This window comes from Dendrobium catenatum, unplaced genomic scaffold (assembly GCF_001605985.2).
Source record: "Dendrobium catenatum unplaced genomic scaffold, ASM160598v2 fragScaff_scaffold_853, whole genome shotgun sequence".
NCBI lineage: Eukaryota > Viridiplantae > Streptophyta > Magnoliopsida > Asparagales > Orchidaceae > Dendrobium > Dendrobium catenatum.
This window is the reverse complement of record NW_021319315.1, coordinates 3916325-3943847: the sequence shown is the minus strand read 5'-3', so window position 1 is coordinate 3943847 and position 27523 is coordinate 3916325. Positions and strand designations below refer to the sequence as shown.

Here is a 27523-nt window from a genome sequence, read left to right as displayed (position 1 = left end):
TACGTTCATTGGATAGAATAAAAGTTCTAATAATAAAGATACCTCACTCTAAAGGATCATTTGAGACAATTACACCTATTTATAATAATAGTTATAGAACTATTATGAAAAAATAGATTTTTGAACGTTGTGCTGAATATTATAAATATGTATAAATTGGACTATCATATTCTTATGCCTATCATATTTTAGTCGATTTGAATGAGAGAAAATGCCTCTAATCATATTATTTTTTTTATTAAAAAAATCATAACTAAATAGGAATGTAATAATTGTCTAAAAAATAAAATTATTAAATGGGTGTCCCAAATACATCATTGATTAGATTTTATTTAAGGCAATTTTTTTAATTAAAAAAAATAGAGTTATTAGATGTTGGATTTCTTAAAATTTATTAAAAAAAATAAATAAATAGAATCAACAATTCTGAAAAAATAATTTCTAAAAAATTAATGAAAAAAAAAAACAAATCATAACTCGAGATCGAATCGAGCTGATCTCGAGGGGGTTGGGATCGGCTCTTGACCGTCGGATCAAACTCGTTAGGGCCGCTCTACTTCCCCACTCGCTCATAAGCCTCCTCTTAGACCCTTCTGCTCGCATCCCTGCGATCACTCTACTATTCTCCTTCCTCAGCCTCGTTGTTGCGGGAGGGTACCGCCAAAGGAGCACGATGGCATTGGCATTCGATGAATATGGCCGGCCCTTCATCATCATTAAGGAGCAGGAACAGAAGAGCCGGCTGCGGGGGCTGGACGCCCAGAAGGCCAACATCAATGCTGGCAAAGCCGTTGCTCGTATCCTCCGTACCTCCCTCGGTCCCAAAGGCATGGACAAGATGCTTCAGAGCCCAGATGGTGATGTCACCATCAGTGAGTAACCCTTTCTACTTACTCTTTCTAGGGTTTCACGTTCGTTTTGAAAAAGTAAAAGGGATTTGGAGTTGGATGGACTTATAGCAGGGGCTTTTTCGCTGTATTTCTTGTGGGAGTGCAGACATTTTTGCTTATTTATTCTTTCTTTGAAGGTAGTAGGATTAGGGCAATTAATTTCATTTTGTATGCTTCTTTCTTGATGTATACCAGAAACCCTATGCTTATTTAACATATTTTCTGAGATTATATTGGAAAATGCATATGGTGAAGGTAATTCGTTGTTGAACATAAATCCACCCGAAGGGGCTGTTTGGTATCATTCTGGATTTGATTTAATTAGGATTTCTTAAATCCTCTAAATCCGGATTTCGGAAATCCTGAGAGTCTTAAATCCTGAAAATTGTTTGGTAACATTCATGATAAATCCTCTTAAATCTCATGTGACTGTTTGGCTATAGAGCAGGATTTACTAAGCCGATTCTTCCTCTAGCATCATGGATTTCGTAAATCCTGCAAAATACAGGATTTCGGAAATCCCGGATTTAGAGCGAATCAGCGGATTTTTCCGTCTACGGAGGATTTCGTTTGCCGTGAGATTTGGTTTTGCATTTTAGGCCGTTTGGCTGGATTTCGCTCAAATCCGCCTCAAATCCAGCCCTAAATCCTGCTACCAAACAGCCCCTAAATAAACTTTGCTCTTATTCAATGATCTATCTCTTTGCTTCCGTTGAATTTTAGCTGTTAGGCTGAGTTGATGAAGGGATGGAAAAGGCAGAAAAAACTCTTTTTTTGGTTTCGATTTGGATGCTTGTTATTACTTTGATCGCATAAGAAATGTAGGTTTGTTGGATAATGAGATGAGTAACATGAGCTTGTTCTATTTTTATCGTTTTAGGAGAATGGCTACTGTGGATGTTTGAGACATGAACATGCTAGAGAATAGGAAGCTATACCAATTTTATATATTCCGGTCAAAATGTGAATCATCTAATCTCTCGCACTTTCATCCTTTGGATGTGCAAACTAAAGTAAAGCATGTTTTGTTTCTATAATCTTTGGTTGATTATTTGCTTTTTTTAAAATGCTTTTGTGGATATTGGCTTTTTCTTGTATGTTTGTTGTCATTATTTTGAAATTTTTAAAATACATGTAGTTCGAAGTGCATAAAGTATAATTGAAGAAGTAGCTTATGAGTTTTGTAGTTAGTGGACTACATAGTTTGTTCTGATACATATTCTTTTCTCCACAGCAAATGATGGTGCAACAATATTGGAGCTGATGGATGTGGACAATCAGATAGCAAAATTAATGGTAGAATTGTCTAGGAGTCAAGACTATGAAATTGGTGATGGCACCACTGGAGTTGTTGTAATGGCTGGTGCACTTTTAGAACAGGCTGAGAAGCTACTTGAACGTGGCATTCATCCTGTTAGGGTTGCTGAGGGATATGAATTGGCATCACGGATAGCTGTTGAACATCTTGAGCATATTGCCCAAAAATTTGAATTTAATGTGACCAATATAGAACCTCTTGTACGAACTTGCATGACAACTTTATCTTCAAAGATGTGAGTATGAAATTTTGTATTTTAACATCCATTTATATATTGCTATTTTCTTGCACGAAACTTCCGTTTCTTGATATGCAAAATTGCAATTCTTATGTTTGCTAGTGTTGCTAAGTTAGGAGTGTGCTATGTTTATGTCTTAGCTTCTTGTTTGCATTCCTATTCCTTTAGATCCTAATTTATAATAAAAGGAATTTCATAAATGGATGTCCTTGTATTTATAGTCTATATAGCTTCAATATATTAGTTGAAACTCTTATTCAAGGAACATTAACTTTCATGGGTAGTTTTAAGTTTCATATACAAGTTAATATTTTAAAGATGTAAATCCTAAATCCCATTGTCTTGCGAAATGTTTTGTTAATTAAGGCATGGTTTTACATGTATGTCTTTATCATGTAAACTTTTGTTTCATATATTTCTTGTGTATGTGTAAATCATTTAAAATGTGATGTGAAACCCAACTAGTTGATGTGTTGTGTTGGCCATAATATTAGGGGTTTGTTTGCCATCTTTTGTCCAAAGGATACCAATGCATACCTTTCTCATCTTTGTTTTAAAGATGTCCATATGTAAAGCATTTCATCATTGATTGGTGAATTTATTGATGCCTCTTCATGTGAGGGTCTTTATTAAAAGGTTGCATTCATTCATTCACATCTCTTCATGTAAAGTTGCTTCATGAAAGTTTCATCCATTAATTCACACTACTTCATGAAAAGGTTGTATTCATTAATTACACCTTTTTATGTAATATTGCTTTATGAATGATTGCATTCTGTCCATCACACTTTTGGATATATGGGTGATTAAGCATCCATACCACACCTATAAAAGGCCGAGCACCATCTAATTCCCTTGCCATGATTTGCACTCTATGCTTCAGTTGCTAATAAATTATCTCTTGATATAAGATTCTTTATGTTGTTTGAAATTTACTTCTATGCTATTTATGTTTCCTTGGCCAAAATCTTTTCACTCTCTCCCTCTTCATAGCTGAAACCCTCTTATTTAAGGAGCATGCCTCTCCTTGAAGAGCCATTCCATTCCTTGCTATTACTCCTTCCCTCTTCTTAAACTTTTCTCTTCATTAGTTATTTCTTTTTTAAATGTTGAATCAAGATAAGGAGATGTTGGCGAGGTTTTTGTTGTTAGTAGAAAAAGGTTCCTAGGAGTTGGCATATATAAGATTTAGGTTGAATCCTTTTGAGAGAGAGATATGAAGATACCTCATTAAGAGGAGTCCAAGCTGAGCTTTACACAGAGGTAATTGAGCCCTCCTTCCTTCAACGAACAGGGTCAAGAATCAAACACCTCTTTGAAGAATAATAAATCATCTTTTTGCTCCCAAATCGCTTTATGGTTTCTTTGCCGACATGTTCTCCTGCTCATCGTAAGACTTGGTGAGTGGAAAATAATTTATGGTTTCTTTACCTCATTAAGAGGAGCCCAAGTCAAGTCTTATTAGGTCCCTGAACCCTCCTTCAAAGAAAGGGGTAAAAAACATAACTCCTTTTCCAAGGAAGAGCTGAGCATCTTTTAGACCTCAAATTGCTTGGTGGTTCTGTATGACTTAATCTAATTTAAAGGCCTCAAATTGTTCCAAACAATATAATTGGAGGGGTCCTATTTGCATCATCACCCCAATGGTAGCACATGCAATTGGTGACTCAAATTTTTGATCTTGTAGTTGTTGGTAAATGGATTTATGAAAAATACTTATTTACTTCATAAAGATTGGATCAATGTAGTTGGAGGGGTCTTATGTACTTCATCACTTGAATGGAAGCTTATGAGATTGATGTAAATATGTTTAATAGGTTTCAAGCAATTTTGGAGTGTTTGTGGAAGGTTTAGGGTTTGTGGGAGGCTAATGAAGCTAGTGACTAGATTTATGAATTTGAGATTGATTTGTGGATGAATTTTTACAGCAGTGAATGATCCAGTTTTATTGTGGTGCAAAATTAATGGAAACACCATATTTGAAGTTTGGGTTGTTAACTAATTGAGTATAAAGATTTTAGGTCAACTGGATGTATGGTTAGGAATTTTTGAATGTTTTTTATGGATTCACAAAAAGGGACATTTGGAGTTGTGTTTTAATGAGCGGGTTATAGCTCAATTTTTGAAGAGGCTGATGCGGTTTGAAGTCTTGTGAATTTGTTGGAGATATGGGTGAATACGAAACAAGATAGGAAATGATATGCTAGGGTTCATAAACCGTAATAGTGGTTATTCACAAATCAATCCAAATGCTTGTAGCACACCAACACGTTCTCAGCACAAGTTTTGCAAGTGATCAAAGTTATTTTTCATTGAAACAATAGGGGTATAAATAATATGAGCTGTAAAAGTGGAGGGAAACACGCTAAGAAGTATACCAAAATTCTTCAGTTAAAATTCATCCTAGGGCTCTAATGGAAGGTCACTTCTTTGGTTTATATTTTAAAAACTAAACAAGCTACTTCAAATATAAAGGATTTATTAAAATCTTAGATGGCCATTGGAAATACTCAGTTTGGATTGATTGATGAACTTCCAAAAATGGGTTTTAGCATTTAAAAAATTTCGTCCAAATCTATTTTGACTAGTCCCCCTATTTCTTTTAAAAAATTAAAACTATAATAAAATACAATTAGTTGTCATTATATGGGGCCTTTAAAATTAATCTGGGTAGTGGTTTCCTTGCATGTCTTTTATTAGAGATCTCACGTAGATTCTTGTTTATGTAGTTGTTGCCATGTCCAAAATTCCTTTTTTGGATAATTTTTTTCTTTTTTATGAATGGGAATGAAAAAGAAATTGACTACTAAATTAAAATAGATGCGTAATATATGTCTTGCTTATTCTTAGATAAAATGTCATGAGGATACCAATCTTGCCACATTTAAGTTACCTCAATGCACCTTTTTATTCTTGAATTTTGAAATTACTTCTTATTATTACTAGTTTTTCTGAGTTTTAAATGGACACTGGAACTTAATGGAACATTTTATGTATGAATGCAGCAGTAGTTATTTTGTTTTTTCTATTCTTCTACAAGTTATTAAAATGAAATCTCTTCTATCCAGAGTCAATCGTTGCAAACAAACTTTAGCTGAAATAGCTGTTAAAGCTGTGCTAGCAGTTGCAGATTTAGAGAGAAAAGATGTCAATTTGGATTTGATTAAGGTAGAAGGAAAGGTTGGAGGAAAGCTGGAAGATACTGAGCTCGTCTATGGGATCATTGTTGACAAGGATATGAGCCATCCTCAGATGCCCAAAATAATTGAAGATGCAAAAATTGCTATTTTGACCTGCCCATTTGAGCCACCCAAGCCAAAGACAAAGCATAAGGTGGACATTGACACTGTGGAGAAGTTTCAAACTTTAAGACAGCAAGAGCTGAAGTATTTTGATGACATGGTCCAGAAATGTAAGGTAGGTAAATCGCATATGATTTTTCCTTTACTAACTGAGCAGAATTTCTAAACTGACTTTGGATAATATATAAGCCATGTGCATTTTGTTTATGAATAATCTTCTCAAGTGATACGACTTGTGATGTTCAACATATTTTATATAAATGCAATATATTATTATTGTGTATACCAACTGGATTCTCTTTATGGAGTAGGCACAAAGACAATATAAAACAGTAGGATCAACATGTTCTGCTTGCAATGCCTTGTTGCAAGGCTTGATGGGAATTTGTATGGTTGCTGGTCTAAGCAAATATGTAGGTTGTTGAGGATTTTTCTGAGAAAATATAATTTTTTTATTCATGCACGCATGGACCTTTAGCTTAGCTTTGTGTGTGAATGCATAATGGGAATCATGCATGTATGCTTCCATTGTTGTGCTTGCTAGGCCTTGTTTCAAGGCTTGATGGGAATATGGATGGTTTTTAGTTTAAACAATTATGTAGGTTATTGAGGATTTTTCTTAACAAGTTAACGATGTTGTGCATTCACGCCTGCCTCTTTTTTTGTTACTTTGTTTGAATGCATGTTAGCAATCATGCAAGTGTGCATGCATGCATGTTTCCATGTGTATGAGGCTGTGTTTACGTGTATATGCATGCCTGTTCATATCAACTTCTGTTTGCTTTCATATATGATTTATTTATGTTGGTTTTCCATGCATTTCATATGGCTTGTTATATGCTTGCACACATTTATGCTTTTGTCCTGGCAGATTTTTTTCTATCATTTGCTGCACCTAGAATTGTCAGTTAATGAACTATGCAAGGAATTTACTTCTGTTTTAGTTTGTCTTAATTGTTTCTAGATTTGTTATCTGTAAACACTTGCAGTTCGGCATAAGAAGTTCAAGGAGCTTGTTATATGCTTGCACATGTATGTTTGTGTCCACACAGATCTTTTCCTATCATTTATTGTATCGACATTTGTTAGATCATGAACCATGCAAGGATGTTCCGGCTGTTTATTATCTGGTAGTTGTTTGTAGCTTTGTTATGTGTAAACCTTATATTTCTTGATAAGAAGTTTGGAAGGAAAGTGCTTTCAACATGTCTGAGCCAGATGATTTTAGGAGTTTGTGAAGATTATTTTTCTTTTAATTGAACCTTATCCTTTCAGGATGTTGGTGCCACTCTGGTCATTTGTCAGTGGGGTTTTGATGATGAGGCAAATCACTTATTGATGCATCGCAACTTGCCTGCTGTTAGATGGGTTGGGGGTGTGGAATTGGAACTGATTGCGATTGCTACAGGTTTGTCTGAATGCTCAAGTATTTGTTTTTTCTTCTAGGACTATGATTTGCTTTTTATGATGTTTGATTGTAATTTAACCATCCTTCTTCTTTGCCTACAGGTGGAAGAATTGTTCCTCGATTCCAGGAATTGACACCAGAAAAGTTGGGAAGGGTATGCTTGGCATTTTTTCCAAAAGTTCATAGTGCAAATCATCTTTTATCTAATTTTTTGGAATTTGATAAATTTTCAATTTTGTGCCGTAATTAAGGTTTGCATCATTTTGTTTTATCAAAATCAAGCTTTTTTTTGTTAGGATTGTATCGCATTTAATGTTAATTCATAGAAATTAGAAGAACAAGATTTCTCAATCTTCTTTTTTTGGAAGATTATCTTGTTGTATACATTCGTCAGTCTTTTAATGGAATTGTTGCTGTAGTAAGGGTTTAATCTGTTGTAATCTTATATCTCAGGTTGATTAGATAGTTTTTTTAAAGCCAAATCACCAATGGAGTATACATTTCGTGGTGATTTGGCTTGAACAAACCTACGTGCCTTAGGTTAAGGAATGTATCAAGGTTTTAGCAACTAAAGAGACTTTGGTTTGTACCCATCAAATAGTCCTGTGAATAAATCAGAATTTTCTTGTAATAAACATGAACACGCTTTTGTCAGCTGGGAGGTTTGTTGCTTAAAATGACAATATGGCCATATGGAGTTAGGTTAGAGGACAATAATGCGTACATGTGTAAATTGATTGCAACAATGACTATATGGAGTTAGGTTAGAGAACAATAACCCGCATGTTTAAATTGATTTCAGCAAACTGAGGGGGTTGTAATACTCTGTTTTGTTTTGATCATAAATTACTGAAAACATTGATGGAACAACCGTAGTCTCAACAACCGGAGTTTTAAGTTGGCCAAAAATAATATGAAATAATATATGGATTTAAGTGGAGCTTTAGTAGGAAGTTGTATCAGTAGTAAAATTAGGTATGAATTGTTTAGAATGAACTGTGATGAAAAAATAGATGAATTTGTAAGATTGTTTTGTTTAGGCTTGGATTCAAAGTTTATGTTTCTCACTAGTAGAGGAGAAATCTTCTTCTTGTTCATATTATTCAGTACTAGATTCCTCTACTAATTATATATTAAGTATTTCCCTTAAACTTCATGTCCTAAGTTAATGCAATTGGTCCTATGCTAATATTCCCCCTCAAATTGGAGCATATATCTCAGTCAACTCTAGCTTGTTACAAAGCATATCAACTTGCACCCAAATCCTTGCTAAATTTTTTATGCCAACTCTCCTTTCAATTGGATCATATATATCAATTATCTATATCTTATTATATAATATAGAAATTTGTAGTGGACCCAAATCCTTGTTAAATATTTTTTTATGCCAAAACATCCCCTCAAGTTGGACATATATATCAATTAACTTTAGCTTGTGTATCCAAATTTCTAGTGGACATATTTTTTTAGCTATCTTAAGCTTGAAACATTAGGAGTAACATTCTTTCTTCGTAACACCACATCTCAACTAAATTGACAATTAATCTAGTTATGTCTTTTTTTTTCATGAAACATAGGGTTACAGATGTTGATTGTCGTAGTTTATAATCATACATTATACAACAACAACAACATCAAGCCTTAAATCCCACTACCTAGGGTCGGCTATATGAATCATTTTTCTCCATTGTATTTTGCTATGAGTCAAATTTCATTTGAATTTAATAAAAAAAGGTATTTTCTAATGTTTTCTAACCGAGTCTTTTTAGGTACCTCTACCTTTCTTAACAAAGGCCAAATCTAATACAATTATTCTCCTAACCGGGTCTTTGGGTCAACAGTGCTTTGATAGAGGAGAAATCTTTTCCTTGTATCAATTATTCAATAGAGGACCCCAATAGAGGAGTCAATCCTATGCATCGAGTAAAATGAAATAAACATCCTCTACTAACTATTTAATTTAATTTCCTTGACAATTGTGGTGCCATATGTGCTAAACTTACGTATTAGCATTATCAAGTTGTAAATTATTTGATTGACATTTTGGGAATCAATTTTATGTTATTGAAGGCGTGTTAGTATTTTTTAGAGGCTGTCCCCTGCCTTTTTTTTCTGACACTCCTATGATAAGTGTGACTTTATTCTTTGTTGCAAGCATCTCTACTCTATTTTATTCTAATCATAGATGGAGAAAATCATGTAACTTGAAGCATAGGGAAAGTATTTTCTTAACATTAGGTGTGATGAAGGTAATTTTGTTGCTTTAGGAGGGGGAATTTGGTGTTGGTGTTTATTGTGTGCTGGATGAGGGCTTGGTGGCATTGACAGTAATGTAGGTGGTTTGAGATTATAATATTTTCTATTATTAAGGTTTATATAATCTTTATGTTTCACAAGATCCATGTGTGGGAATAGGGGTGGCTTGGCCTTATCCTTTGAGCTTCTTTTTATTTGTTTATTTCACCTGCCCATTGATGGAAAGAGCTTAAACTTAGTTGTTGAACATGGAGGAACAAATCGATGGGTTTCAAAAAAATTATTGATTAAAGTGAAACATAAGCAATAAAGGCGGGGTTGGAGTGGGCATTTCAATTTATATTTATTACCATTATGATTATGTATATTGTGCAAGCTATATATATCCTTTTATGTGGATAGAGCTATTGTTATAGATGATTTTCTTAGCTTTTTTTAATTGTACGATATCTATTTTACAAATAAAGTCCATTTGGCTTAAACACTCCATATATTTTTTTGGCCAAATTAAATTTAAAATTTCATGAAATTTTAAATTGATTTGAGATTGCATCAAGCATTAAAAAATAACAATTTATTGACATTCTAGATGTTGAGATAAATGAGTTACTAATTTTATAATTTAGGGGGTACTAAAATTATATGAAAGTATTTGAGCTTGTTTAAAGCACATTTGGAGCAATTTCATTGGATTTAATAAAAAAATCCTGTAATAGTAACTTTTAGCGAGGCAATACATCACATTCTTCGATATGTTTTATTAAATGTTTAATTTTTATAAAAAATTATCAAATTTGATTAACCAAATTGTTCTTAGGTTGTAGATTAGTATCAATAATCTTGATCTTGCTTTTGAAAGCAATTACATAGAAAACTATTTGTGTGGAAAATGGCCTTTTTCCTTGTAAAAAAATAATAGTCTAATCACAATCTCTTTACTATCCCAAATCTTACTCATCTTGATCTTTCACTTGAAATAGGTAAAAACATAGAGAACTAATTATGCGGCGAATGATCTTTTTTCTCATAAAAGAATAGTGTAGTCTAATCACGTAAATAGCTCTTTACTATCCCAAGTATAGCATTTTTTTAATCTCCTTGCATATGTGCCCCTTTTTGGAGTAGGTTATACCTCATTGAAAACCTCATGAAGTTGGTGTGCCCTTTTTTGGAATCTCCATGCATGAGGTGCACCTTTTTTGGGGTTAAGGTTAACCCTCATTGGTTGAAAGTTTTGAGAACTAGGTGCACCTTTTTTAACATAAAATCATTCATCCAATGAATTGATTACATGTAGTTAAGACTTATCTTGTATTTTTTAACCTGTGTTGTTACTGTTGTCATAGTATGGATTAGGTGCTGGGTAACAAAGAACTAATAGTAAGTTAGATGCTTGGTATAATGTTACCATCAAGATGAATATTTGGTAAAAATAGGAAGGATGTCGTCTATAATGATTTTATTATAGAGGCTATTTGGGAATCACCTATCCAAAACACTATTGTCAAAAATAAATTATAGGTTGTTTGGGCATGTATTACATAGAGCAAAATATACACCAATACATTGCAAGATAGAATTGGTGTGAATATGCATAGGATTGAATACGTTTAGATCAAGGATAGCTTGGCTAGAATCTGTGAAGGAAAAGCATGCAAAAGCTAGAATTAATACCAGGATTGATCAAGGGTAGCTTGGATAAAATTTGTTAAGATAAGGTTTGCATAAGCTAGAGTTTAATTCCATATGCATGGTATGCAAATCTGGATATAAATAAATGAATGATAATGATTCATAAAGTGACCTGAAATATTTGGGAGAAGGCTGAAAATGATGATGTCGTATGATCTTGTTTAGTTTTCGTAAGTGTTCAATGATGGCTGCTTGCTTCATTAACTATGTGTTTTATGCTTCTTAGATATTCAATAATGGTCGTTTCCTTCGTTATCTATATGTTCTGATTGCATGTTTTCTGTTTTTCAATGTATATTTTTTAGATGATTATGCTTTTATTTAGACCTTGTATCATTCTCCTGTTCATATAGGCTGGTCTAGTTAGGGAAAAATCATTTGGGACTACAAAGGACCGGATGTTATATATTGAGCAATGTGCAAACTCCAGGGCTGTGACAATATTCATCCGTGGAGGTATGCAAACATTTCAATTTTATTCCCATGGATGTTTGTTGTGTATGAGATGTTCATTTTACCTTTATCTTTTTTTTATTATATTCTGAAACTTTCGGTCCAAAATTGACCTTTCCAATATGCATATATAAATAGAAAAAAAAATATATATATATATACTCATCTCCATACTCTACTGTTACTTGCTTGCTTTTATGTATCACCGATTTTGTATTTTGTTGCCCTATTAAACTTTGTGACTACTTATCATGTGATTTTGACTAAATGCCTATAGTTATTTTCCAGAAAGTTATCACTGTTTATGGTGAACTATGATTTGTCTTCAAGAGGAAAAATTATTCTGTGTGGAGCCCGAACGGGGAGATCCGTCCGAATTTTCTGCGTATTTGTAAATACTCAACAAATACTCAGTTGTGAATATTGTTGAGTAGTTATTGCGTATTTGCTGATTTTCTACGTATTTACTGAGTATTTGCTGAGTATTTACAAATATTCATCAAATACTCAGTGAATACGCAGCAATCCGGACGGTTCTTCCGGTCCGGACTCCGCACAGAATAATTTCCCCTTCAAGAGACGCATTCCATATCACAAGCTTGTCATTGTAATTGAATATTTGTCATGTGTTTTCTTTAGTTTTTTAATTTGTCAGTTTCAACATGTGAGAAGATGTAATTCCATTATTCAATCTTGCACATTTGAAACGTTCTTATTTTTCTGAATTGTAATTCGACGGTAGAGTTGTCATCTGTTTATTGCTGCTTTTTATATTCTAAGTTTCTATCTATGAGAAGATAGTACCATTGCACAATGCTTAAAATTTCTAATGGAGACTAAAAAGATGCCACATGAGTGGAGTGTGTTGTTTTCTATTTTTAAGAATAAAGGTGATGCCAAGAGTGTGCAAATTATAGAAGAATTGAGTTAATGTGTCATACTTCAAAACTATGGGAGACAGTTATTGCACATAGGTTATGATGTTATACTAATATTTCTCAAAATCAACTTGGATTCATGCCGGGTAGGTTTATTATGGAAGCTATACATTTATTGAGAGGTTTGATGGAGAAGTATATGGAGAATAAGGAGGATCTACCTATGATATTTATTGATCAAGAGGAAGCTTATGATAAAGTTCCAAGAGAAGTGCTATTGAGGGTTTTAGAAAAGTAAGGGGTTAAGTCACTAAGGAAATGTATGCAAGGGCTGCTACTTGTGTTCAAACACAAGGTGGTTTGACCAAATATTTTCCTATTTCATTTGGATTGCATCAAGGATTAGTTTTAAGCCTATATCTTTTTTGCTTTAGTCATGGATGTTCTTACTAGACATTTGCAAGAGGATGTACCCTGGTGTATGCTTTTTTTTATGATATTCTTCTTGTTGATAACACTAGAGAGAGAGTTGAAGGTCAATTTGAATTATGGAGGTCAACTTTATAGTCTAAAAGTTTTTGTTTGAGCAGATCTAAACCTAATGCATGGAGTGTAATTTTAGTAGTTATAGATCTAGTGAGGGGATTGTAACTTTGGGCGATCAAATCATTAATAATAGTACACATTTCAGATATCTTGGCTCTATTGTCCAGAGTGATGGCGAAATAGATCGCGATATTATTGTTATAATTCAAATTGGATGGTTAAAGTGAAGGAATGCACCGGGCTTGTTGTGTGATAGAAAAATGCCCCTCAAACTTGAGGTAAAATTCTATAAGATGGTGGTGAGACATGCAATGCTTTATGGTGCAGTATGTTAGCCATTAAAAGAGAAGGATGATGATTACGATGAGGAAGAGATGAGGATGTTCAAGTGGATGAGTGATTTTACTCTTAGAGACATAATACAAAATGAGCATATACGTGAAATTGTTGGAGTAGCTCCAGGAGCAGATAAGATTAGAGAGAGTCGCCTTAGATGGTTTGGTCACATAAAATGTCGGCCTTCTTGACCCTATTAGGAGAGTAGATGTATTAGATTTAACCTATGCTAAAAAAGGTAGAGGTAGACCTCAAAAGACTTGGTTATTAAAAATGACTTTTTTTATTAGATTTTGACTCTTAACGGGGCAATGGAGGAAAAGGATTTATGTAACCAATCCAATGTGTTGGGATAAAGGTTTGATGTTTTTGTTGTTGTATTTTTGAACAAAGTGAATAGTTAAGATTTCTGTTTAATGTTTCAATTTGTTTATTTTAATAGTATGAATTTCTATTGCTTTCTCAGATGTTTTTCTGGAACTTAATGGTATGTGAGCATTGTTGTGTGATAATTCACAGAAGCACCATTTGAATCATGATCTCTAGGAAATATTTTATTTTTCTTTTGGGGGTGAGCCCTTACGCAGGACATTATTTTGAATTTACAAATGCTAGATTTGTCATATTTTTTGTAAATTCATTTTCATGTTTGAAAAACATTCTTTTTTAGATATTGACAAATTCTTAGTCACAATTCAGTAGCATATTTGAAGGTTTCTGATTTGGATAGCACCATTGTGGTTGTGGCAGCCCCCAGCATATTCTTGTTTTTAAGTATGAAGATCTCCTGGTCATACTAGTATGTTGGCCCCGCAGACCATTCATGCATAGGATAAAATATTGTATTGACGTTGTAACGTTCACAAATCCTTCTAGTCAATTCAGCTTGGTTATACAAAATTCTTATGTATATGATACAGAATTTATCATGAACTTACAGCACTATATTTACTTTCCAAAATTCAACCTCATTTTGGTTAGAGAATTTTAATTCTAATTGTTCTTGATGAATTTTTAGTAACCCCTGGGAAATTCTTCTAGTCAGAAGTTACTTGAAATATGCTTCTCAATTTTCTTTGGTTTTGATTATGAAAGAAATTTGATTAGTACATGATGGATGGTAATAATATGTCGTGCTTGTGTCTAAGACTCATCAATCCTGGATATATGCTTATATCTTATTTGCTATTTATGATCCATTTATATCTGAAACGATAAGAATCACCATAGATTCGAGCAGTTTTAGATTTGATTTTACCTTCTCTGTATACGTTATGTACTGCTTCTCTCAACTTTGCATCAACTTTTGTCGCATACATGGGATTGATTGATTCTATCAACTTTCACATTATCGTCTTGTGAAATATATTTCTATGCACTTAAGTTGACTCTTGCAGAATATAAACCTTTCTCCTCTTGGAAACTTGTTATAAACTGTATGTACACATGCGCATATTGAAGTTAATTCATACATAATATGAACCTATCTTATTGGAAGGGAGTAGTCACATACTCACATCGATTGGTCATTTGGGTCTACATATATTCACATAGTGCATATATATTTTATTATTATTATTATTATTATTATTATTATTATTTTCACATAGTGCATATATGCATGCAGGCATGGAATGTAATTACAGACGTGCATACATGCTTGAGATAAATTTATTTTCTTCTTGAAAGGAGAGTAGTTGGATTATGTATTTACATCTATACTCATAAAATTATTGGCATGCTATTTTTTGACTTTTTTGTGATTTAGCTCAGAGCATGCATCAAATAATGCGGAATTTGAGAGGGAATTATAGAAGCCTGTGTAGAAGCTTCCTTTATATGATATATTTCACCTTTAAAACAGTCTACTCAAATAATATGGAAGATGAGATGAATTATAGAAGCCCATTTAGATGATCCCTTTCTCCAAGATATTTCACCTTTAAAATAATCTGCTTACTCAATTTATAATATGCTGTCCATAGAAAATCTTTTGTTAGTTGAACTATGCAAAAAATCATGTCTTATCATGTGATCATGGTAGGCTATGTTGCAGCGCCACTTCTCCTGATCATGGTATGCACCGACACTATTTTAAAATATAAAAATTATATATCGTGTCCAACCCCTGTCCGTGTCTGTGCATCATAGATGGTAGCTTATTGCATTTTGTGAAAACTTCTAATGAGATAAGTCTTTGTCTGCAAAAATTCACGTCTTATGATGGAAGCATGGTAACTCATTGCAGTTTGTGAAAACTTTCAATGAGATGAATTGTAGTCAAGGTTTTAAAAGTCCAATTTCAGTATTAGTTTTGAACCCATAGTACAACTTTATGCTTCAATAGTTTTGATTTTTCTTTTGATTACTTTTTTTATTAAAAAATATTACAAAGTATATTTAAGGTTTGAAGCAAAGAGGATTATTTAATTTGGGTTTATGTTACAACTCGTGAAATTTAATAAGACCTTAGTAATAGAATTTTAGTACATTGATCACTACTCAGGAGTTTTTGTGAAGTTCTATTCAAAAGTTATTAGTTTACGGTAAAACTTTGGAGCTTTGAACGCAACTTCACTGAAACACAGGAAAAAAATTTAAAATTGGAAATATAATAACTATCAGATCAGTTTCAATCGAAATTGATCTGCTTGGAAATCGATTTAAAATCAGCAAAATTAAGGAGCATGGTAAATAGAATCACATACTCATTTTCTCTAAAATATTTCACTAATTAAATAGATGCGATTGCTTTAATTATCATCTGCAATCTATATAATAAAGAGGAAAAATGTATGAGGATTTGCTGAGCAAGAAGACAATGATCTAAGTAGAAGACTGATAGAAAACGCTTATCAACCTTGAAAAATCAGCGAGAAATCTTCACAAAACTCCAAGTAAAACCAGAAAACCGTAGATATTTTTTGTATTATTTGATGAAAGGAGCCGGAAAATGCCAAGATACTATCGATCCTCTATTCGAGAGGAGGATCGATCTCTCAAAAACTCTCTAGACACCGTTAGAGCCCAAGAGCACCAAAAGCACTAAAAAAAATCAGCCACAAAAAATGCCCTAACCCTAATATAAACATCTACTTAAAGCAAATAACAAAACAAATGCAAAAGGATTAAATAGCCGCCCATACAAACTCCATTATGTAGTGGAACCCACCCCAAGGGTGGCGGGAATTGCAGCCTGTGGCTCAGCAGGTTTACGCATGCTGTAATATCTGAGCCGGCCCAAGGGTTGGGCCGGCTGGGCCAGGTCCCTCCTGAACTTGTCCATGCTTATCAATGACTAATGCTCAAAAGTAGACTACGTGTAAAAATAAATAGATTGTAATGCATGGCTTGTGTGGCACATTTAAATAGAAATACAAATGCTACAAAATTAAAATTTTTAAATACCCTCTACTATCGGCCATTTGTATTCTACCTTTGATCATCTGTTTTCACTATTGACATAAAACATATCATGATCATTTTACCAATTTTAAGCCATAATCATTTTACCTCATTGCAGCGAAAATTAGCAAAATTTTCGAATACGATCATTATGTTCTATGATGAAAACTATTGACTCATCGTATGTATGCTAAATCTCACAGGAACATTGTATTAAATTCTGGATGTTTTCAACTCTATGGTACAAATATCACAAATGTTTATGATGCAATCAAAATCTTCTATTGTATGTAAAAAAAAATTTAAGCCATCTTGCTGAAAACGACTTTGAAGATTATGTTTTTTGAAATTCCCTTATATATTAGGATATCAGTGATCTGATTGTTGGCGATTAAAGTGTTGGAAACGATAGCTTCATTGAGGGGGTTACTCTTAATCGACTTATCTCTGCTGCTGAATGTGGCTGATGTGTCGTCGGTGGTTTGCGAACATGAAGCAATGTTAACTTCAACAATTCACGGCTTCTTTGAAGGTGTAGGTGTGCTTCTTCGATTGCCTCCCGTGATTGCGAGAACTACACCTGCAATGTGAATAGATCGAGCCGGCCTCGGCTCGTTGGTAGCTTCTTTGAGTGGAGCCTTTATTGGTCGTAGCTCCGGACTAGTATGCATAAATATTTTGAGCTTTCAAAACCCATCGCGAGTGTTGCCATTCTTCATAGTCGGCAGTCGCTTAAAGAATTCCTTATTGTGGATGGCCACAATGAGCTTGCCTTGGATATCTTTAACAAAGTATAAGGAGGATTTTCTTGAGGTCGTCGAGTAACCTCTTTGTGCACTTATTTAGCTCTTAGTACGAATGTGATTCTGTCTCTTGGAAATGCTGGATGTGGAGGTGCATCATAGGGATTAGAGCGCCTTCTATTGTAGGTGAGACCTGATGCTTAATTCCTCTTCCTTTGTGGTCTGGTTCTTTCTGGCCCTTTCAGGAGGAGGGTTTATTCTCGCGATGAGGTCATTGCGTGGAGCGGTTTTGACATGTTAAGACACCCGGTTGTATTCTTCCATGTTGACATGGTTGTTGGTCAGTTCCAATTGTTTTGCCAATGTTGTTAGTTGTTGTAGGCTCAATTTGTATCTGAAAAGGACCTTCTCTTAACCTCTAAGTTATGGCTGCTTCAATAACTGTGGGCTTAAGATATTTGACATGGAGCTTTTATTTATGAAATCGCAGTACGAAGCTTCTCAACGATTTTGATGGGGACATCAAATCGTGGAAGGTTTATCAGAGGCGTGGCCGCTGATCTACGGCCACGATTGAGTCATTGTACTTTTGATTCATGTTATGTTTATTTATGTATTTGTTTTATTTTATTTATCGTTGTACCCTTCTAGTAAAGGGATGTCGTATGTAAGCCCCGAGGGAATGTTCGTCTTTTATTTTGAGTTTCTTGTACTAGGCTATTTATAGCCCCTTGCTTATTATTTTTGATTAATGAATGATTGATTACAAAATTTCTTCCTTGCATGAGTTCTTGTGAGAGCTTGAGAGTGTGATTGGAGAGAAATCCCTAGGAGAGGGAGATCGGATCACCCACCAACCTTGGAGACGGTCGGATTCGTGGTTTTTGCTTTTTTATCTTTCGTCGTTTCCCTTTCACCTCCATTATCGGACATCCTTCATCCAACGCCACCTCCAACGCCAAGCCAACATCTTCCCCTAATCAAACTCCACAATTTCTCCCCCACCAGCTGCCGACCACCATTGCCCGAGACCCTTCCTTGTCGCCGGTCTTAGCCCCATAGCCGCCGGCCTACCCCCCACTTTCCTTCTCCCTTGAGTTCCCTAATTGGGTTGAGGACTAATTTAAGATAATTTTGAAATTCAAAATCATTGGGATTTGAATTCAAAATCTTTCCTAATTTAACTTCTCTATTTTTGGAAAGTTTCTAAACTCATCCTATTTGAATTCAAAATTTAAATTGGATGTAGTATAAAACTTTCCTAATTCCTAAATCCAAAAATAGGAACCCCAATTAATTGCCCTCAATCTCCCCCTGGATGCCACCGGCCCCTCTCTCCCTTTCCCATTAAAGCTCTTTTAATTATTTCCTAAAACCCATCCCTCACTTAGGAAATAATTCTAAATCCCCTAATTCCCTCTTGACCGAAATTTCCCTAACCCCTCCTTGATTAATTTGTTTCCAAAGTGGTATTCTTATTTTGGAAATAGATTTAAATCATCTCTTCCCCCTCTTCATTGCCGCCACCTCTCCCCTTCCTCTCTCTCCATAACCGGCCCTCCCTCTCTCTGTCAAATTCTCTCTCCCTCATTAATCCCCCACTTGAATCCTAGGCATTAATTCTTTCTCCAATATCCCTGCTTTCTAAATAGTAAAGTCTGAAATTTTCTCTCAGATTTTGGGAATAAAATCTGAAATTTCTCTCAGATTTTGGGAGGAAATTTGGATTGACTTTCACGACAAGTTGAAGAGAACTTCTTGATTCTTCTTCTTTCAATAATCTTCAACAGCACTCGCCGTCGTGGAAGACTTCCTCCATTAACACCTATCGGAAACTGAATACGGACTAACCTACGACGAGTACGGCTTGGTAGATATTCTCCGGTCGACTTTCTTTGACGTCAATACAAGGGTCAATCACACCGTCGAAGACTACATAGAACATATTCTGGATACTTTGGTGGAAGCAATCGAAGAGCAGTTCGAAGGCGTTGAGTGGAGGATATCCACCGATCCTTGACGAGAGGTTCTCCTTTTTCCTTTTCAACATATTTTCTTGAGTCTAACTTTATCTTGTGATTGATTGCAGTCACGAAGGACGATTCTTCCTGCTTCTGCTAAGCCTAGTAAACGTAGTATTTTAAGTGTACTCTTGTGCTTACTAATTTCACTGTTAGACTAGAGATTTCATTTGAAACTACTATGTTATCATAATGTTGTTTTCTATTTCATTTTGAAAGTTTCAAATATCTAGTTATGTGATTTAGCTTAAGCGGGTTTGACAATTCGTTGTTTAAGGTTACAAATAGTTTATTCACTTTTTATTCTAATCAAAAGTTGTGCAAATTCCTGATAAATTAATTGCATTCATACGTAGTCCTGCATCAGATTAACTTGGTTCTTGCCTAATCTTTAGCAACATTTGTGAGCTTTTGGGAGGTTTTTGGGCATTGAAGAATTGTGCGACGAACATTCGCTTGAATTCAGAGGAGGTGATCACCCCACTGGGTAGGCGAGTGAACCACCTTGGCGCTTAATCTTTTATAGTGGTGAAGAGACGACATTGAAGGGTATCGTAAATGTTGAGGAGGGAGGTAGAAGACTCGAAAGTCGCCACATGATTGGTAGGATTTGTATTACCCAATAAGCTTCAAGGTTTGGAGAAGTAGTTAGTTGGCCTTGGTTCATTTCCTTTGGTCCGCCTGGCTATCAGACTAGAGTTCTCATCTCTTGCCTGAAGGTGAGAGGGATTGGCGACTGGATTCGAAGTGTGAGCTTCATCCTACTGCTTCTAGCGAGCACTAGGATTGGACTGTCTAGGTGCATTAATTGCCTACGACAGGAGGTTAGCGGTGGTGAGAACGTCTGAATGGACTTCAAGCGGCGCTCATCTATAGCTTGTAATTCGTGACGAGTTGTATACTCGGGATTTATTGTATTCTAGGGGGATTCAGGTTATAGGGATTTATTGTATTTTAGGGATTCGCTCATCTATAGCTTGTAAGTCCTAGCATGTAGCTATCCCATCAATTCGTAGTAGTAGGTTATAGGTGTCGAGCCAATCAGCAATTGGAGAAGGTGCTGGATGAAGTCGAATGATGATTACTAGTCGTCCCACTGAGACATAGTGTGTAAGTGTTATCCAGTTGTTGTAGATGGGAGGTGATAGAGTAATTGATCGCTCCATTGAGGTGGAAATGGCAAGTAGCGTCTGATTATGGTCTTATATCATATGTGAGAGGGAGGTTTTCGAGAGAACCAATGTGTGTTGGTAACTCTTGGATGTGTTCAGCATGAGAATCTTGGTTCTGTCTTAAGACAGATAAAGAATTGTTGGGCTGAGAGAGGAACTTCTGAGACTGCCCTTCCCCTGGGAGGGAGGCAATTGCTTGGAGGTTGTGACCGGTCCCAATCTGCTAAGCTCCAGCATGAAGCTTCTTCCAGCTTATGTGCGAATCCCTCGAGTAAGCTATCTTGAGACTGAAGTGCATTCTTCTTTCGCTCGACCCGAACGTAACTTGTAAGACACCTGTGAACGGATACTTGCACAATTATTCAAGGGTGTACATGTATAATGGATTTTCGTTAGGGAATAACAAAAATTCTAGTTGTGCCTATTTGTGTGTTTTTTATTTTAAAAGATGCATGTAAGTTAAAGATATAGATGCTCAATGTTTTTTCAGATGCCTAGAATATAAATATGATTTAAAAAAGTTATAATAAATAATTTCAATTATTTTGCTTATTTCTACTTATTGTTTTGATTGATATTTATATAAGTGCCAATAATGAAAGTTGAAAACATCTAAAAATGAAAATAATTAACATATGGGGTGGATGTGAAGATAGATGATGATCATCATCATTAGTTCTAACTCATCTATTTGAGAACTTGAAATATGATAAATAGCGAAAAATGTTGGATGTAAAGAGAGATCATCATCATTAGCTTTAACCCAACTTTGATGCCAACATTATGATTTCTCATCCTTCATTCATTACCCATTTATTTGATGCCAACTTTATGATTTCTCACCCTCCATTCATTCCTATTGAGTGTTAGGTGAAATTTTCGTCATTTGTTTTATACCAACAATTTTGTACCGACTATATAGATTCACAATTTTCATTTTATTATACTAAATTCTATTTGGTTTTTAAACGTAGTCATTGCAAATTTTTTTGAATAGCTTCCATATATTTCTTCGTAGATATAAGCTTTTTCCTAATTCGTGCAACACTAATTCTTTCTACTCTCTTAATAGGACACAGTGGAGAAAAAAGATTCATGTAGCCTACCCTAAAAAGTGGGATAAAGACTTGATATTGTTATTGTATCTTATTGGTGCATTTTTTATCCTTTATCGTACATGTTCATATGACAAAGTGTAATTAAAATTATTTAGTTTCAATAAACGTTGTTCCAACTATTCCTCTAATATAATCACCTCCCTATTTTTGTTGACACTAATTTTATTTACTCATCTAATAGTATATTTTCTAGTTTTTGTTGTACATGCCCATATTATAAAGTTTATTTAAATTACTTAATCTTTGATAAATGTCATTCCAACCATTTCTTTAATATAATTATTCTTTTATCCTTCATAATTTTAAGATACATCTATCGTAACATTCTTATTTTTTCATGCTCAAACTATATGTTAAACCTTAAACTTGCAAAACTTTTTGTAGACTTAATTTAATATTATTATTGATCTACCATTTTTTCCAATTTTTTTGACAATAATTTTATTTATCTATTTTATGACTTTTTTGTATCCTTTGTTGTACATGTACAAACCTAGCTAAGCTTAATATTTATTATCTTTTCTTTAATGGATGCTACACCCAATGTCCCTTTTAAGAGAATCATTCCTTAGTGACTATGATGCACAAACACTTCTCCTCAAAGAGGCATGTAGTGTTCTACAGATATCCGATACGACACACATCCGACACTCCTCCGACACGTGTTGGACACGCCGAAGTTTGATTAAAAAATATTAAATACAAACCGTCACATGTATTTTGAATATTTTATAATTTTTTTAAAATATAATTTCTTATTTTAATTTTTAAATTTTTTACTTGTTTAAAATATAAAAATTAAATTTTTATTTTCTATCCACAACTTTAAATTAATCTCCTGCACTTAATACCCCATTCATCGAATATTATCATTTTTATTTCTCTTTGACGGGTTACAACTTTGATTTCATAACAATGCCCGATGTAATCTCAACATCGACGTCTAACGTCATTACAATATCAATATTTCAAAACGATCTCCATATCAAAGTCTGTGTCGTCTTTACATGGATACTCAATGCTAGCAATTTCTACACCCACAATTTGACATCTCATCTTTGTCCAATGCCTTCTCAACATTTGACGATCAACACTCTCTCAACATCGACGATAAACACCTTCTTAACATTGACCCAATATTTACTGCATAACATCAACGTTCGACTCTCGATAGCATTGTCATCTCCTATCTAGATGACTGATAAACTGCATCAACGCCCGACTCTCGACATCCTAATATTAATCTTTTTAAGCACAATTTTTAATTAAATAACTTATTATTTCTAAATTATTTTTAAAATTATACTTATTCAATTTTATACACTTTTTTTAAAATATAAAAACTATAATACCGTGTCCAACCCATGTCCATATCCTATATTTTCAATAATTGACGTGTCCGTGTTGCCGTGTCCATGTCTATGCATCATAGCTCAGTGTTTTTTCCTAATTTTGCGACACTTTTGCCGTGAGAGTCATTTTTGACATGCTTCACTTGTTTTTAAATGACTATACTATTCAACACATGAATTTACATAGCTTACATAATTTTAGTTTTTAAAATTACCGTAAAATATTTATGCTATTCTCTTATATACAATACTCATGAGACATTTCTTCATCTTAAAAATGTAACCTTACTTGTAGAAGTTTATGTAGAAGTTTATCCTCTTCTACATGTCCAGATTTATGGAAAGACTTTGTTGGGAAAATACAAAATATTACTAAATTTAATCTGCTAATTTTAGCAGTTTTTTATTTTTTTATTTTTCATTTTTCATTAGATTTCCTAGATTAATGTCTGTGATTATTTGTAGATAGATATCCATGTATAATTATTTGTAGACAGATAATTCTGACTTAAAGTAGTTATATTACAGATGATTGGTGCTTAGCGCACTTAAAAGTGTACTCAGGTTTACCTAATTAGCGCCCTATTAACTTAAGCTAGTTGAGGTAGTTGATACATGGATTTTGATTAATGGATTTGCGTTGTGTAGGTAATAAAATGATGATTGAGGAAACAAAGCGTAGCATCCATGATGCACTTTGTGTGGCAAGGAATCTCATCCGTAACAAGTCGATTGTGTATGGTGGTGGATCTGCTGAAATTTCTTGTTCAATTGCTGTTGACGCTGCTGCATATAGATATCGAGGAGTGGAGCAGGTGGATAATTTATTCTTTATGTTGGTTTTCTGCTGTGCTTTAATGGTTCATCTGATTCTAAAACTTAGTTTCTTATCTTACCCTTTTCCTTTTTGTTACAGTATGCAATCAGATCCTTTGCCGAAGCTCTAGATTCCATCCCAATGGCCCTTGCAGAGAACAGTGGTCTCCAACCAATAGAAACACTCTCTGCCGTTAAATTACAGCAAATTAAGGTAACAGTTATTTCCTTTTGAATAAAAATTTCTTTTAATATCTTATTGATTAAATTATTTTACCTATGAGCTTTTCTGCACTTGTGATGTGTAATCCATTGAGGATGTTCTGAAGTTGGCTTTACCAAAAGTGTTTCAGTTGTTTACCGAATTTTATTTCTCAAAAAAAAAAAAAAAAAAAAAAAAAAAACTAAGTGTTTATTTTTCCACGTTGCTGTTTTTCCCATAACGTAGATTCTTATATCGTGATGGTGATCCTTAGCGTTACACTGCCAATCAGCTTTTTAAATCTTATGAAAATTAAAAATAGGTTATGTGCTACTTGTTTAGGTATATATTTTGAACCTTCTGTTTATTTCCCATGTAATTTTATATCGATCTCTTTAGCAGTTCAAGACTGTTAATCACTTGCGTTTTTACCCTGGTAGAATGCTTCAACTTGGCCAACTAATGATTCTCTTCTTCTCTGTTTGAATGTTTAAATGAATATTTAAATTTCCTAAAGCCACTAATTAGAAGTATTTGATTTTCTGGTTTATGGCTTTATTCCACCTTTCAAATGCTCATCTTTCAAAATGAATTAGGAACACCTGAAGTTCATCCCGGAAAATTTAACCAGGAAAAAAAAAGTTTGTTCTCTTTTTTGGTTGTCTACTTTCTCGCTTGCGGCTGTGCTATTGTTATCTCATGAACAATAGCAGCGCTGTTCCTTGTATCTAGTTTTTTGGACAATCCGGGATCTGTTAGATGGCCTCAAAGCAAACAATTACCCCATAAGCTTGATCATAACAGAAGATTAGGAAGCTTTTTGCATTTTTGCTGCTTATTTTTGTTTTTGAAGTCACAAATGGTCACTATATAAAATTAGATGTAACTAATTTGCTTTAGCAATTTTGAATTGGTTTAGGCTAATCTGTTATCCTTGAAAATTTTTGGAGAACCAGGACTTATTTGGTTGCTTACGGTTGAGAACTGTTTCAGAAAATGGTGGGTTTTTTTTTTCACTTATTCTATGTTGGAAATCATCACATTTTACTGGTTTTGAAGGTTTTTGAAGTTTAAAATCCAACTAAACAATGAAATCGAGTAAATTCACTGTTTTGTAGACATTTTTATCTTCAAGCAGCCAAACGAGGCCTTTTATTTTTTATTGCATGCTAGGATTAGCTTTCAGCGGATACTAGCAAACAGACTTCCTGATGAATGCTAGTTATGGGTGGCGTGTGGGTCATGAAAACAACTGCTCAGTAGAATGGTGTGGGTCACGCATAAGATACGGTTCAAGCTAAAGGAACACTATCCATTTTTTTTTTTGTGTATGATGTCGGCATTTGAATTCGTGGTACACTATTTTGAGAAACATAATTCAACTGAGCTAACCGTTATTGATAAAGGAAGAAAAGTACTTGCAATCTTTCATTCAACTCCCAAACTTATAATTCACATAAGACCTCTAATTCTGCTTTATAGTAGGATAGGAATAGTTAGATTCAAATAAAATCCTCATCTAATATTGATAAAAATCATGATTTAAAACGATACAATTCAAGGCATGCCTCAGTTTTTTTTTTTTTCCAGAAATTCACAATGAGGCACATGGCTCGTTGGGTGTTATGTGAGGTGTGTGCCATTTAGTGCTAGTTTTTTTTTTTTAAATATATATAACAAAAATAAAATTAATAAAATTCTTCGCCTCACTCACACACGTGATCTCTGGGATAGTCAACACCCAATTGTCACATGAGTTCCTGGTCAAGTTCTCTTCTTCCGCAGCTCTTCTTCCACCACATCTCTTATCACGTATCAATTTTTAAACCTAATTTTTTCCCTTTCCTAAACCTACTTTCTTTACTTTATTTTTTCATGGCTTCTTGTTTATTTGAATATTTGTATGTTTCAAAATTTTTAATAAAAAAATTTTATTCAAAGGTTTTATAAGAAATGGTACGAGGAAAGGAGAAAAACACAATGTGAAATAGAAAAAATCAGGCATAGAAGCATGGTGTGTAATTTGATATGTTTTTTAAAGTGCAACTATTATGATAAAGTTGCTAAAGAGGGTGTTAAGGTCACCCAATTTTTAAAATTATGCAATATGAGGCTCGTCTTGAGTAGGGTTATCAATTCGTGTCGGTGGGTCGTGTTCGGGTCAGACCCGAGTTTGACCCAGCTGTATCTGACACGACTCGAAACTGGTTTCAGTTCAATTCTGTAGGACCCGACCCGACCCGGATCAAATTAGAGTCAACATGACCCGACACGGAAAATATTAAATCCATGAAAATTTTAAAAATTTATTAAAATTAGAGTCAAACTGAAACAGTAATTAAACTAAAACAATAATTTGATTAGCAACAAAACAGTAATTAAACTTAAACAACAAGATAATAATGCCAAATGGTCAAACTATAAAAATATAATTTGACAATTTACATTTAACATTTAATCATTTATTACAAATTACAATCTACAAAGTACAAACTAAATAATTTACAAACAAACTCAAATTACATTTCTTTATTCTTATACCTATTTAGTTATACCGGCTACACGCCAAGTGCCAACTACCAACACTTCATCTTGATTGTTGAACTTGTTTTCAACTTGAATTAACAGCAAACTAAAAATGGTTAAACAATAAACACTAAAAGCTAAAAACTAAAAAGTAATAAACAAATAGAAATGATAAAATTCCAAATAATGAGATATTGAGATTGCATAATTGTATAACTAGAAAGTTTTATTTGATTAGCTCAGGTAAACCCTCGAAATCTCCAACACATTTAGCCAATTTTTAGTCTCGAACATATTTTATTTTTCTAATTATTACCATCCAAGGCGGCAATTTGCATTAAACTTAATGACTTAATGTAGTATCAATGAATTAATAAAGTATCTGCTCTTGAATTTAGGGTTGCAATAGTATTAACCAGCACACGACGACTATCACTTTCTGTTTAGAAGGTTTTTCATCATTGCTTGAGCTTTGATAGTTATACCCTTTAGCCTTCACCTTAATTCATCAGAAAGATTAATTCATTAAGCATCAGAATATCACATTATAAGCAGCCAACAACCTCCATTTCAGACTTTCAGTTTCTGTTCAGAATGTAGAAAACTGTGGGCTCCGAAAATTTGGCCCCGGCCTCCCCGCCGCACGATTTCTTTTTATTCGGCGAGGGAGTTTTAACTGAATAAGTTCTGAGATAAATTTTGGAAGGCAGATGGGTTTGTAGATAAGACACTACCCAGAGATTTCGCCCTCATTTTGTGAGGACTTTATGATCTGAGTTCTGGTTTCCTATAGGCGCAAGCCCCTATAGTTAATTACCCCTCCCGATAACGAGAGAGAACTTTCGATTAAG

At 34.1% G+C, this 27523-nt stretch overlaps 1 protein-coding gene across 1 annotated transcript in view; it reads left to right on the top strand.

Annotated features, from left to right (window-relative positions):
* Positions 1 to 546: 546 nt before the first annotated feature.
* LOC110097191 (T-complex protein 1 subunit epsilon) overlaps positions 547 to 27523 on the top strand; it is a 37644-nt gene continuing 10667 nt past the window's right edge. The window contains exons 1-8 of the mRNA XM_020823447.2: positions 547 to 872; positions 2125 to 2443; positions 5515 to 5863; positions 7024 to 7156; positions 7258 to 7310; positions 11458 to 11560; positions 23777 to 23943; positions 24045 to 24158. Coding sequence (XP_020679106.1) covers positions 674 to 872; positions 2125 to 2443; positions 5515 to 5863; positions 7024 to 7156; positions 7258 to 7310; positions 11458 to 11560; positions 23777 to 23943; positions 24045 to 24158 — 1437 coding nt within the window. The 5' untranslated portion in view covers positions 547 to 673. The remainder of the gene's footprint in view (positions 873 to 2124; positions 2444 to 5514; positions 5864 to 7023; positions 7157 to 7257; positions 7311 to 11457; positions 11561 to 23776; positions 23944 to 24044; positions 24159 to 27523) is intronic.